Raw genomic sequence first — 13,773 nt, 5'->3', positions numbered from 1 at the left:
CAAGGGGAGACACATTCTAACGCAGGGGGAGCTTAACTGACTGTGATGCTTACCAAGATTATCATTTTTGGATGTTTTGTCCAAAAAGTCAAAAAGGGAGAGATTGAAAGGAATATTTTATTCCTTTATTATTTTGCTAAATTGATAATATCAATTTAAGATTTTGTCTTTCTAGATTAAAAGATTTTATTTGATTTATTTCTAGATTATAATATTTTGCTTGATTTATTTTTAGATGATAAGATCTTGATTGATTTATCTATAGATATTATATGATTTGTTTTTAATATGATTTTTATCTCCAAGATATTTTATCCATGTTTAAAAGAGTTTTATATCTAATGAAAATCTTGTTTCCATATTTTGTAGGACTCTTCTATTGAATAACTTTTAGGTCAAGCCATAGATATAAATATGAATAGTCTTACAGTCGTACTTGGGGCTTTTTAGTGAGAGAGAGAAGAAGGGCTTTAGAGAAAGAAGAGGCTTTTGGTGGAGAGTGGCTTTTCAGTGTGTTGGACATGGTTCTTTTCACATAGAAGAAATCACAAGTGTCTAACATATATTTGCTCTACAGTTTTTGTGTGATCACTTTGTTGTGGAGAAGAGCTGCTGGAGTTTTTGGGAGTGCACGTAAAGGTCGGCTAAGGAGTTCTTGCATAGAAGAAATATACGAGAGCCGAGCCTATTTTGATGAGACGTTTTTGTGTGATCGGTTGATCACTTTACAGCGTATGAGAGCTGCTGGATTTTTCTGAACACACGGAGAGTTCAGATATTGAAGATTTTCGTGTTGAAGATTTTGTGTGATTGATTCACATATACCGTGTTGCTGATTGGTGTTGACAACACTCAAGAACAACACTGACGCAGAATGTTGATCGAAGAGTGGTTGTGTTTATTTTAAGCAATACGTTTTTATTTTATGCATCTAGTTTTTATGTGATTTATTTTGATGCATTTTTAATTCCTTGGAGTGTCAAGGAATTTGATTTTGTTTTCTCACTAGTATTGTTTTGGTGTAAACAATTTACATAATTTTTCTAGTGAATTTTTTGCCATGAGCCATTACACAAGTATTCGTACTTGTGCATAATTTAAATCTGATATTAATTTATTAAAGTTATATTTGTGTGTTAATACTTAATTTCCGCTGCATGTTGTGTGCTCGTGTTAACAACACCAGAGCACAACAATAACTTCTGATACACACATTATAATGTTTTTAATTTATTTTATATACGTTTACTAGCAACCATTCCTTCCGGTTGGAGATTTATTGTCAATTTCCAATATCGGTAAAAATTGTCCAAAGTGGACTCAATTATTGGTCTAACAATGATCACTCAAAGTGGACAATGGATTCCAGTAAAGCCAACGTTTTGATAACTCCCCTGATTTATCGTCGAACAGTGGCAGCGGTAGTATTGTCTTTTGATTCTTCTTCCTTCTGTTTTTGGATCTGGATGATTGATAAATCATATCAAGTGTTGCTAAATTTAATTCTGTTTTGCGGGCTTCACTTTCTTGATAAACAGCATAACCATCCCTTTCTTGATTAGTTTTTTTTTTATCTCGAGTTGTTTATGTGATCTTCTATGATTATATGCGGAAAAGATAATATCTTGGATTTGATCACCTCTTGAACTAAGGTTCTCCATTCAAGTGAGTTTCTTCTTCTCACTTTGCATTCAATTATTTTCCAGGAACAGTAGATTTGAAGCTCTATAGAGTTGCTGATATCTGGAAGAGCACCCGTTGATATTTCAAGTGTAGTACTTGTTGAAAAAAATAGGTGCATCTCCCTACGCTCCCTTTGATTAAACCATTTTGAAGCTGCTGCACATTTTCCTTCCAAACATAAGATCGATCCTCGTTTTCAACTGTCTCAACTGGGAATTCTACGTCGGTAAAGCCAACGTTGGCGCATGAAATCACAGATTGGTTTTGGGCACTGAGAAATCAGAAATCAGCAATGGCAGCTTATGCATCTCTTCTCTCTCTCGGACACATTCTTGACCAGTTATTGCAATACCCACCGCGCCAAATTGCTGTTCTTGACAAAGCCCAGATCCATTCTCTGCTCGAAAATATTACTTTCCTGCAAGATTTTCTTGAAGATTTTTCGCTGACAAGGGGAGATGAGATTCAGGCATTGGAGGAAAAAATTGCAAGTTCAGCATATGCAGCACAAGATGTCATTGCAAGTCGTGTGGTCGATCAAATTCTTGAAGATTCTGAAGCTGAAAGGAGAGGGAGAAGAAGCGGGATATTTAGTTATTTAGGCTATTTCAAACTTTGTTCTAGAAAAATGACCCTCCCCTGTGTATTGAGGAGCTCAACTCTGTTGAGTCAAGATTTGCAGAAAGTAGTAGAAGAAATTGGTTCTATACAGAAAAATGTGATGAAGATCAAGGAAACCGAAGGGATAAAAATTATGGAGCAGCCAAGAAAAGCTACGACTGCTGGTTCATTCATACGAGGTGCTTCCAATAGCAAGAATACTATGGTGGGATTTGATGAAGATTTGATTCAAATCATGGAGAAACTCACCGGACACCGATCCAATCTCTGGATCATCTCAATTGTTGGGATGGGTGGTATTGGTAAGACCACGCTTGCTACAAATGTTTACCAGAATCCACTTATCGTGCAACATTTTCAGTTACAGGCTTGGGCTACAATCTCTCAACAATATAACGTGCACGAAATCATTTTAGCCCTCTTGAAGGATGTTCTTGGTGAATGTAGAAAAGAAGAGGAAGGTGAAGAAGTTACTCAACCGACTGAGGATGAATTAGGTGAACAGTTGTATAAACATTTGTGTGGTAGAAAATATTTGATTGTGTTGGATGACCTATGGAGTATCAAGTGTTGGAATGACATAAAAAGGTTTTTTCCAGATAATAACAATGGTAGTCGAGTCATGATCACTACGAGACTAACAAAGGTGGCTGATGATTTTCGCTCGTGTACCCCTCATCAACTACATTTTCTAGACAATGATCAAAGTTGGACTTTGTTTTGTGACAAGGTGTTTGGAAAAGAAAGTTGCCCTTCTGAGTTAGAGGAAGTAGGAAAGACAATTGTGAGAAATTGTGGAGCACTTCCTCTAGCCATTGTTGCTATTAGTGGACTTCTCGCCAAGTCTAGTCGAACTGTTGAATATTGGTTGTGTGTTGCTAATGATACATATGCGGCATTAAACGTGGGAGGTGATGAGCTCTGTTTGGAGATATTATCTTTAAGTTATAAGAACTTACCTGTTCATCTAAAACCATGTTTCCTGTATATGGCGATATTTCCGGAGGACCATAAGATTAGAATTTCAAGGATAGTTAATCTATGGGTAGCGGAGGGGATTCTTAAACCGAATAGATCTAGATGTTTGGAGGAAATTGCAGAGGATAATCTAAAAGATCTAATAGATAGAAATCTCATCAAGGTTCATGATTACGGGTCTAGAAACAAAATAAAAACTTGCACCATGCATGATCTCTTAAGAGAACTAGGCCTCAGGGAAGCTCAAAAGGAGAAATTTCTTTGTTACACTATGACGCATAGCCTCAACAATCATACCAGAACCTTTGATAATAATCATCGGCTTATTAGAGCACAAAGATCCATCAGAGAGTTTACAAAGCTGCATACACTGCAAAAAGTACTAAAAAGGGGTTATATATGCTCTGATGAAAATATTGTGGGTTTAGTTAACTCTAGAATATTTGATTTTAAGACTCGATATTTTCCATATTTGTTGAATAATAATTTAGAATCTATATCCCTATTATGGAATCTGCAGACTGTTACCATTGGTGGTAGTTTGAGTGAGACACCAATAAATCTACCGGCTGAATTATGGGAAATGCCACAACTCAGGCATCTAAAATGGGAACAAGGAGAGTTATATTTGCCTGATCCTCCACGCACAAACAGCAGAAATGGCAGACGAGATATTATTGTTCTGAAAAACCTGCAAACACTCTGTAAGATAAGGAATTTCAGGTGTACAGATGAGGTGGTTGTTAGAATCCCAAACTTAAAAAAACTGGGAATTACTTACTGGCTATTCCCCAGTGGCTTTGGATGGGATTACTATAAAGTTTACAATCTTGCCCATTTACGTAATCTCCAATCACTTTTCTTTGAAAGTGAAGTGAATGTGCCGCCAAATAATCTCAGGTTTCCACGTTCGCTCAAGAAGTTGACATTGAGAAGATGCGGATTGTGTTGGGAAGATTTGACGGTGGTAGGCTCGCTGCCTCATCTTGAAGCTCTCAATTTGATGGATTATGCGGTCAAAGGGCGTAAATGGAATCCTGTGGAAGGACAATTCCTTGAATTGAAGTCCTTGAGAATTTGTTTTACAGATCTTGAGGAGTGGATAGCAGACAGCTCTCACTTCCCACGCCTTGAGAAACTTCAACTCGAAAGTCTTTTTTTCTTAAAGGAAATCCCATATGGTATTGGAGAAATACCAACACTTCGATCAATTTCATTATCTTACTGTAGTGATTCAACCAATTCTTCTGCGGAGAAGATAAAAGAGGAACAACAAAACTTTGGAAATTTTGACTTTCATGTTCTTGTTCGTGTTTGTTGATGCGGTCACAGACAAGTTATTACTTCAATTAGAACTGGAGGAAAATTTTTGGTATTGTTGGGCAATCTTATTACCTCCTTTTATAGTAAAGAATAACTACTTGGATCATTAAGTTGGGTGTCTTGCTATCAGTTCTTTTTGTTTTCTTGATTATTTGTTAAGATTGAGACATAGACTTACCTCAATAGTCCCGAAAGTTAGCTCATCCTTGAGATTTTATTCAACCGAAACATTATTGACTGTCGTTGGCAGATGAGAGTATCCTAGGCACTGGTGTTAAGATTGGAACTTGGACCTAACTCAACCCCAAAAGCTAGCTCAAGGGAGGAGGATTGTCCAAGCCCATTATATACAACTCCCAGGTTATTTATCCAACCGATGTGGGACAATTAACATACCCCTCTCACGCCCAGAAATGAACATCTGGAGCGTCGAGTTTACAAATGACCCAATTATGGGCAGAACGGGTGGCCTTAATTATAGGCAGTCCAACACATAACGGTAGAACCCGAGCTCTGATACCATGTTAAAATTGGAACTTGGACCTAACTCAACCCCAAAAGCTAGCTCAAGGGAAGAGGATTGTCCAAGCCCATAAATACAACTTCCAGATTATTTATCCAACCGATGTGGGACAATTAACAACTATCAATGCTTAATCTGAGAGCTTAAATCCCAGCAGGTTCATGTAGTAATAGCTCTGGCTGATCAGAAAGAAATGGCTCCAAATAGAAAGCAATTTGCTTGATGAAGATAGCACATTATGGTGATGTATGTAAATCAGCCAATTCAGTTTCATTACAATAAGTCTACAAATTGTAGATCAAAAGATTCCATTATAGATAGTTGAAAGCATAATTTTGATGATCATTGAAGGGAAGATGGTATGACAACAAAAATTTTACGATTAAAAACATAAGATACTGGATATTAAATTTTACAAAATAAAAATATATCTCAGTAATAAATAATAAAGTCGATATAAATTTTATGATATTATAATAATTAAAAACCTTTTACAAATTCGATCTTAAAAAAAATGACATTGCTTCCAAAAAAGAGATGATTAATGACATAAAAACCTTTTATTTGTTTGTAATCAATCACTCTTCCATCCCAAATATAAATGTTATATTTTCTTGAGTAGGTCTTTTGTGAGACGGTCTCACGAATTTTTATCTGTGAGACAGGTAAATCCTACTGATATTCACAATGAAAAGTAATATTCTTAGCATAAAAAGTAATACTTTTTCATAGATGACCCAAATAAGAGATCTGTTTCACAAAATACAACATGTGTGATCGTCTCACACAAGTTTTTGCCTATTTTCTTTGTCATTCATCTCAAATATGTAATTAAATATCTATATTTAATATTATTTTCTCTAATTTTTTTTATTAATATAATCTTATTTATTTAATATATTATTTTTTTTAAATAATTTTTTATATCATATTAAAATACTCATTTATTTTGTGAATTTTTTTTTCTAATTTTTTAAATGTGTGAAAAATTTATGTCTATATGAGACGGAGTATTTTATTTATACAAAATGCAATTAACTTAAATATATATAAAAAAATCAATGTTTTGGTTTCATTTTCAACTAAAAAGTGTTTCTTCAAAAGTATATTGGTCTAAGTACATACACAACTCGATGACATTTTTTTTTTCAATTAAGGAACTAATTGTCGAGTTGAATATCTATTTAAATCAATTTGTTTTTTTTTTTACTCAAATAAATATATACTTCTAGTTACATGTAGTAAAATGGTAGACGACAAATATATAGGAAGTGTTTGTAACTTTTTTTAAAAAAATATTATGAATTTTATGTGTAAAATTTTTTTAAAAATGATTATTATTTTTCCTCTCATAGTATGAGACGTCAAATTTTGGACGAGTTCTCAAATTCGAGATCAATTATTTTGTTATTTTGGATGAGTATTCAAATTCGAGATCAATTATTAGCAAAATAGAAAAATTCATAATCATTTTACAGGTTGTGAATACTTATGTGACGTCATTTTTCGACGAGTTCTCCGACTGAAGACTAGGAGTGAGAAAAAATACCGAAAATTTCGGTATACCGAGATTACCATACCGAAAAAATACCGAATTTACCGATTTTTCGGTATACCGAATATTTCGGTACGGTACGGTAATAATACCGAATTTTTCGGTACGGTAACGGTATGCAATTTGAAAATTTCGATATATACCGGAATACCGAAATTCATAAAAAATATACAAATTTTTTAAAATATATAATATTTTAAAACAATAAACTTATAAAAAAATTTAAAATGTAAGGTTTTTTTCGGTATAAAACGGTATATACCGATACCGTACCGAAATTTCGGTATACCATACTATTTCGGTATAATCGGTATTCTAGTTATATGTACCGAAAATTTCGATATACCGAAAATTTCAATACGATATCGGTATAAATTTTCTTATACCAGTAATTCTCGGTACGATATACGATATAAGATTTTCGATACAATATGATACGATACACCACCCCTACTCAAGACCAATTATAACGAACGTTGTCCCTAAAACAAAATTACATGTAGTAAAATGACAACTGGTATAAATGGAGGGTGAAATTTGCAATTAAGCCAACACGAAAACAAGAAATAGTTCCTTAATTGAAGTTCGTATCCTCCTCTCCTCTCAGCGTCCATATAACCGGACGGATTTGGAGGTCGGCGCTTCCACGAACGATTTTCCCGAAATTCACGAATTCAGAAACCTTTGATTCAGTTGTTGAGGTTGTGTTTCGATTCACTGGAATACGAAGCAAGAGCTAAGCTAATGGCTTCTGCTCTTCTCTCGAACCCTACCTTAATTTCCTCTCCTTTCCTCGGCCAACGGCTGTAAGCTGGTGTTTGATTTTGCATTTTGTCAATTTTGGACAATTTTCTAGTTATTTTGTTCACCAATTCTTGGTTTTGTTGTGCAGCTCGATATGGGGTAACTCGAAGAAAATTGAGCCATGTTGCTTGATCTTTAGGAGCCCTGGATGCTCATTAGATGCGTCGTATGGAGGTAAATGTCTTTAATGAGAAGAACTGTTGTCATTTTTTACGAAGCCGGGGTTGACACCTAATTCCATTTTTTAGCTGTTAGTCGGAGGTATAACGATGTTCGCGACATTGAGTTATATCATGATGTTTTTATGTGTACATACTTATCATGTTCTTGGGCAAATTTGGAGCGTTCAGTTAGGCTATAATGTTGATGACATGTGTAATGCTGACCCAAATAAATTATATCCTGAAGTGGCATCTGTTTTTTTTTTATCATTTTAAGTTTTATTTTTATTTTTTGAAGTGGAATGGTTTACGAGGACACCGTTTTACTCTTATTCCATTGACTTGTATGTAGTTTTTAGCTTTAGGTATAAAATGCATGGTAGTGCTATAGTTGTATTGGGGTGGAGCTGGAACCCGAGGATTATGGTGAAACTATGATTTTTCTTATTCTTTTGGACATTGCAAATATATGAGGTATCTTGTCTCACATTTTTAAAGATTTTTTATGCCTTTTTTATTTGGGAATCACTGTAGGAAACATTTTGAGATTTTCTCGAATGAATATCTGGAATCCTTATAAACGCCTTGGTATACCTGTTGATGCATCTGAGGAAGAAATTTGGAGTGCACGGAACTTTTTGTTGGACCAATATGCTGGTCATGAGAGAAGTGTAGAATCAGTTGAAGCTGCATTCGAAAAACTGCTGATGACCAGCTTCAAGAATAGGAGAAAAACCAAGATCAACTTAAAGACCCAGCTAAAGAAGAAGGTCGAAGAATCTCCACCCTGGGTTAAGAACTTACTCAGTTTTGTGGAGGTTCCTCCTTCTGTAATCATTTTAAGAAGGTTGTTCCTGTTTTCATTCATGGCATGCTGGAGTGTGATGAACTCAGCTGAAGCTGGACCTGCTTTCCAGGTCTGTTTCACTTTTGTGTTTTGTTCACAAAGTCGGTACTTATTTTCTGTCACCTAGTTTTAACTGGCATGATCTGAAGATAATCTTAAATGTTAGAGCTAGTTTGTTGGAAGGTTTTATTAATGAGTTTTTGAGACCTTGGTCGATTGCAAAATATGCATTATATCTTGTAATCTAATCTCGTTCTGTAAAAGTATTACTTTCGATATTTACCTTCCAATGAAATTTCATTCACAAATTTGAGATGGTATTATCATACATTCAGATAGTCGGACTCCATTAATCACTCCTTGATTTCTAGTATGACTAAAATTGGCAGTGCATGAGATGCTTAAAGCACTTCCACCCGATGTCCATCTTCATAAGTCTCACTTCTTCTCAACTCCTCTGGTATCACACTGTATCTTAATAGGAAAATGTATTGTGTGATCTCCAACAGTATTATCTGACATATAATGTTATTGTTAGTTATTACTATGTGATACGTATTTTAAATCACTCCAGTATATCTAGGAAAAATCCTTTTTTTAGACACTAGCCATAGCTTCTCTTGATGCTTCTTTTTTACGTTTTTCAACTTAATGACTATCATAGGTTGGTCTCTTATTGCTTATCTACATCTCTTCATTCCTGTAGTATAAACCCCAACTGATATTTGAAAATTGTATGAATTATCAGTCTTTGCCTCATGGCTTACAATATCTGTTTGAAAATTGTATGAATTATCAATCTTTGCCTCATGGCTTACAATATCTGACCATTTGAAAGATTTAACAATTGACTTCATGCTATTGTTGACGCAACTTTCTTTTGTTATAAAGAAGATGCAACGCTGTTTTGAAAAGTCTGTACTGCATGTATAAAAAACAAACCTATTTTCAATATCAGGTCGCATTATCTTTGGCCGCCTGCATATACTTCCTCAATGACAAGAGCAAAAGCTTGCCTAGAGCTGCCATTTTTGGGTGAGTTACGTGTGGCAAAAACTTCACGTCCCCTTACTTTACCTTATGCAACCTGTAGCTCTCTTACTTGATGAGAATTTTTAACTGAATTTCAGATTTGGAGCTCTTGTGGTGGGTTGGATTAGTGGTTCTTTACTGATTCCGCTCATTCCATCATCTTTGTTGCAGCCGACTTGGACGCTTGAACTTCTAACATCGCTGGTAGCATATATTTTCTTGTTTTTAGCCTGTACGTTTCTGAAATGAAACTATGCGCATACTGGTGGTGTGTAGAAATTGCAAAAGATTCTTGTAGAATGTTTTGATGCTTTGGTATTAACTATATGATTAAGATTGCGATTTGCAAATAGTCGCCCTGAAATGCAAATGCTATTTCAATGTGATTTACATTTTACGTTGCATTTCTTCAATAAAAAATTTGTGTCCATTTCATCAATGGGGAATTCTGGGTTTTTTGGAAAAACACGAAAAGCAATCCAACATTCAAAATGGAAAACATAAAAAAAAGGTAAAATATTCCTATATAACAAGAAGATAAACCAGGCTTCATGTGCTTTATGAAACATAAATTCTTAAGTCATGAAACAACAAATTAATAACAACAGAATTAGCTACGAATAGTTGGTGCATACTATTTCACATCAAACATAGGGTGTCTGTACTTAATAAAAACCTATGCAAATTCTTATATATCCGATCAAGGACCTGGCCTATGCTTCCAGTATCCTCCATTGGATTTGTTGTTTCTGAGAGCACAGCAACCGACTGAGTAAACCATGGTGACGAAAACGAGCATACAGACATTGATGATCGCCAACAACCTCCATTCCCTCTTGATGTTTTCCAGAACTGCTCCCTTGCATGACTCGCAGTCGAAGCAGAGCTGGGTCTGGACATTGCTCCACGCCTTGCAATCTGGGTCGGGTTGCGCTGGACCGGCTTTCGGCACCGTCCAGAATGTGGCATTCTGGAACTGGAAGCCACAGTAATTCGGTGGCTTGCAGCAACCAGACTGGTAATCAATGTTGACAATTAACATCATCATGAAGAATTATTTATATATTAGTGAGAATCATAAGCCTAAAAGCAACAGGATCATAAGGAAAGTTCGAAGTTCAATCAAAGAAAAAAATATTTAAATTTCACGCATAATGTTTCAAAATGCTCTTTTTATTTTTGAAATTTATTGCACATCTCGCTCATTTTTGTAACACAAGATTCACAACGAACGTTTATAAAATCTATCAATATTACGTATTTCATAAATTTCTTCTGCTTCTAATTAACATATTAAAATTTCAAAAATTCTTACCCAATTTTTCTTTTTTAAAACAATATATATATATATATATATATAACAATTAAAACCTGAATAGGAGTCAAATGTTGTCTGTAAAACTCCTCTTCTTTGCCAGCCTCAATGCTTTGGCACAATCTCACGCCAACCAAGCAACTCTTGATCTCATCCCAGTTCTCTGCATTAATCACGTACTTCTGCATCCACCTCGAATAATCTCCAAGCTTGTGATCCCCCACACCTCTGTTCGAAAGCACTCTCCCGACGCCTTTGTTCGTCACGATGATCGTGAAGATCGTGAACACTATAAGCCCGACAATGAGCAAGAACAACACCAACAGATAAAACCACATGAACACGGAGATGCGGCAGCACGAGCCCAACAGACCCGACACCGAGACAACAAGCAAGGCGATCCCGAGCAGGAGGAGGGGCATCTTGAGGACCCTTTGGCACGCCGACTCCGAGTTCACGTGGAAGTAGAGGGAGAACCCGATGGCGGACAATGCCAGCAGAAGGGTCACGACGTTGAGGCCCGTGATGATGCCGTTGCTGATTTTCGCCATCTTTTCGTCGTCGAATGACGTCTTGAGGAGAGGAAATGGTGATCAGATCCGTAGAGGAAAACTCTGACCAAGATCTGATTTACAAAGGTTTTTCTTCTGCCCTTTTTTGTATTTTTTGGCTGTGAAGAAGAAGAGGATGGAGAACGTAAAATGGCCAGAAAAATACGGCAAGAATGGTGGAATGCAGGGGTCTTATATTGCAACGGTTTTGACAAAGGGGAAAAAAAAAACGGTTTTGTTTCGGGTGAGGTTTGAGTGATTTGACCGATTTTGCCCTGGAGGAGGTGTTGTTCGGAAATTCATAGGTTTGCGTGACTTGGCACAGTGACGTGGACGGATAGAGAGTTGCCACGTCGCGCAACCGTTATTCTTGGACACGCACGTGGTCGCTATTTCTGTAAACGTGGGGTTATGTTATGTAAATTTCATTTTTAAAAAATTATTATTTTAAAAAAACAGTTATTAATAAATTAACTCGATAATTTGAAATTAATTAATTAATTTAAAACATATTAAATTAGTCATTCGACTGGAACAATGTGAGATTGAGAACACATTGATTGTGTTTTGTGAAAATATGTAGCAATAGCTAGAAATGTGATTATTGTTATACTATTTATTATACTTGTAAAAAAGTATATTATATTTTGATTGTGTGAGTGAGTTTTCCAGTGAAATTGTTAAAATAAATCTGCTTTGTGATATTCCTTACACTTTATCTAGAAAATAAACACGAGAACTTGGTCTTTTAGAACACGTTCAATCGCGTGAGAAAGTCGATAAGATAAAGTTGGTAACATCATTTCATGCTGATGTCAGTGTTGATAATTTTTGTATATTCTAATAATATTGAGATGATATTACATAGATAATGTTGAAATATTAAGTTTTTATTTCATTTAATAATTTGGGATTTTAAAAATAATTAATACACATTAAAAAATATAATTATACATTATTAAAAATTACACATAATTGAAAAAAATATAAAATACACATAATCAAAAAGTGACATAATTCCAATATGCATCATATGTAAACTCCAAATATGTTTTATCAAGTCTTTTAAAAGTTTGTGGTGCAATTCTCGATCTTGAATGCTGACACGTCGCTCCAAAAGACGTTGAACTCTACGATAGAATATCCTAAAGGACAACATCACTTATTGTTATCTCGAGCTGATAAATCACGATATTCAAGCATATCATTCATTTTTCCCTCAACAATCATGTTATGGAAAATGATACAAGTTTTTATTATATAATCTAAATCAATTTGATGTCACATGTGACATGAATCTCTCATTATATGCCAGAGTTCTTGGAAAACATCACATGCTCGCTCAACATATTTTCTCACCCCTTCTTGTTATCTTGCAAAAATCCTATGTTTTTGCGAGAGAGGTTGGGAGATGGTTTTCACAAAAGCAGCCTAGATAGATAAATATCATCGGCGAGGTATTAACTCATGGTATACTTGTTCTCGTTCACCTCAAACTGCATTGGAGGGGCTTCATCCTTTGCAAGGTTTAAGAAAAAATTGGACCTCTCCAACATGTTGATGTCTTTGTTTCATCGTGGTACGCCGAAATATGCATGTCAAACTCAAATCTCTCAATGCAATCACATATAATTTTTTTTAGGTGTTCACTTTGATATTATCCAGCCAAGTTGTTGGAAAATTCTTCCAATCTTAGTGCATGCAATCAATGCTTTCCAAGTATCCCAAGAAACCCCATTGCAACATTTCAGCAGTTAGTCAAGCAATGTTCGCAGGTTTGGTTGCCTCAAAATATTGCTAAGAAAATATATCTTACATCCCCCACAAAATGTTTTCAAACATTCCAATGATGTCGATCCACCCATCCTTGGGTATTCGCCAACGGCATCGCCAGCAACATCATATTGCAAATAGTCGAATCGCAACCAAAATCTTCTTAAGTAATGAAAACACGAGCTTATCAGTTGTGTCCCTCTGTTGGACAAAGTAAGTCACATTAGTTTGTAAATTTTCCACAATTCTTAAAAACAAATATCTTCTCATCCGAAATCACCTTCGAAAATCTTTATTGTTGTAGACGGGATTATCGACGAAGTAATCTTGATATAATCTTTTAGCCCCAAAAAAATGTTCTCGATTTTTTGTTTATGTTTGTAGTCACGTACACGACTTGACTCCCTCAATTCAAGCGCTACAGCAGTGCATGCTAATAATCTCTAGATAGGTGTTCGTCTTGATGAGAGGAGCAATTGGTTGATTACATGGTATATCACATTTTTATCATCTGTTGATGAAGAGTTCATGTTTGACTTGAGAAATATCGAAGAATGTATGGAAGAAAATTTTGGAGATTGTATATAAGAAATAAATTAAAGATTAT

The 13,773-nt window shown here is 35.3% G+C and overlaps 3 protein-coding genes across 3 annotated transcripts; 2 read left to right on the top strand and 1 right to left on the bottom strand.

The window, feature by feature from the left end:
• Nucleotides 1–1,790: 1,790 nt before the first annotated feature.
• Nucleotides 1,791–4,618, top strand: LOC142528925 (putative late blight resistance protein homolog R1B-16). Its single transcript, XM_075634215.1, has one exon. It carries the CDS (start codon nt 1,976–1,978, stop codon nt 4,601–4,603), a length of 2,628 nt encoding a protein of 875 aa, XP_075490330.1. The 5' UTR covers nt 1,791–1,975; the 3' UTR covers nt 4,604–4,618.
• Nucleotides 4,619–7,236: 2,618 nt separating this feature from the next.
• On the top strand, nt 7,237–9,913 carry LOC142529491 (protein CHAPERONE-LIKE PROTEIN OF POR1, chloroplastic). Its single transcript, XM_075635046.1, has 5 exons — nt 7,237–7,489; nt 7,576–7,661; nt 8,183–8,565; nt 9,454–9,530; nt 9,626–9,913. The coding sequence occupies exons 1-5, from the start codon at nt 7,428–7,430 to the stop codon at nt 9,774–9,776; spliced, it is 759 nt and encodes a 252-aa protein (XP_075491161.1). The 5' UTR covers nt 7,237–7,427; the 3' UTR covers nt 9,777–9,913.
• Nucleotides 9,914–10,097: 184 nt separating this feature from the next.
• Nucleotides 10,098–11,547, bottom strand: LOC142529418 (tetraspanin-8-like). Its single transcript, XM_075634960.1, has 2 exons — nt 10,899–11,547; nt 10,098–10,542 (listed from the first exon to the last, which is right to left on the bottom strand). Exons 1-2 carry the CDS (start codon nt 11,391–11,393, stop codon nt 10,228–10,230), a joined length of 810 nt encoding a protein of 269 aa, XP_075491075.1. The 5' UTR covers nt 11,394–11,547; the 3' UTR covers nt 10,098–10,227.
• Nucleotides 11,548–13,773: the final 2,226 nt, after the last annotated feature.

This window comes from Primulina tabacum, chromosome 16 (genome assembly GCF_025594145.1).
Source record: "Primulina tabacum isolate GXHZ01 chromosome 16, ASM2559414v2, whole genome shotgun sequence".
NCBI classification, from domain to species: Eukaryota; Viridiplantae; Streptophyta; class Magnoliopsida; order Lamiales; family Gesneriaceae; genus Primulina; species Primulina tabacum.
The sequence above is the reverse complement of the archived record's forward strand: the minus strand, read 5'-3'. Positions and strand labels throughout refer to the sequence as shown.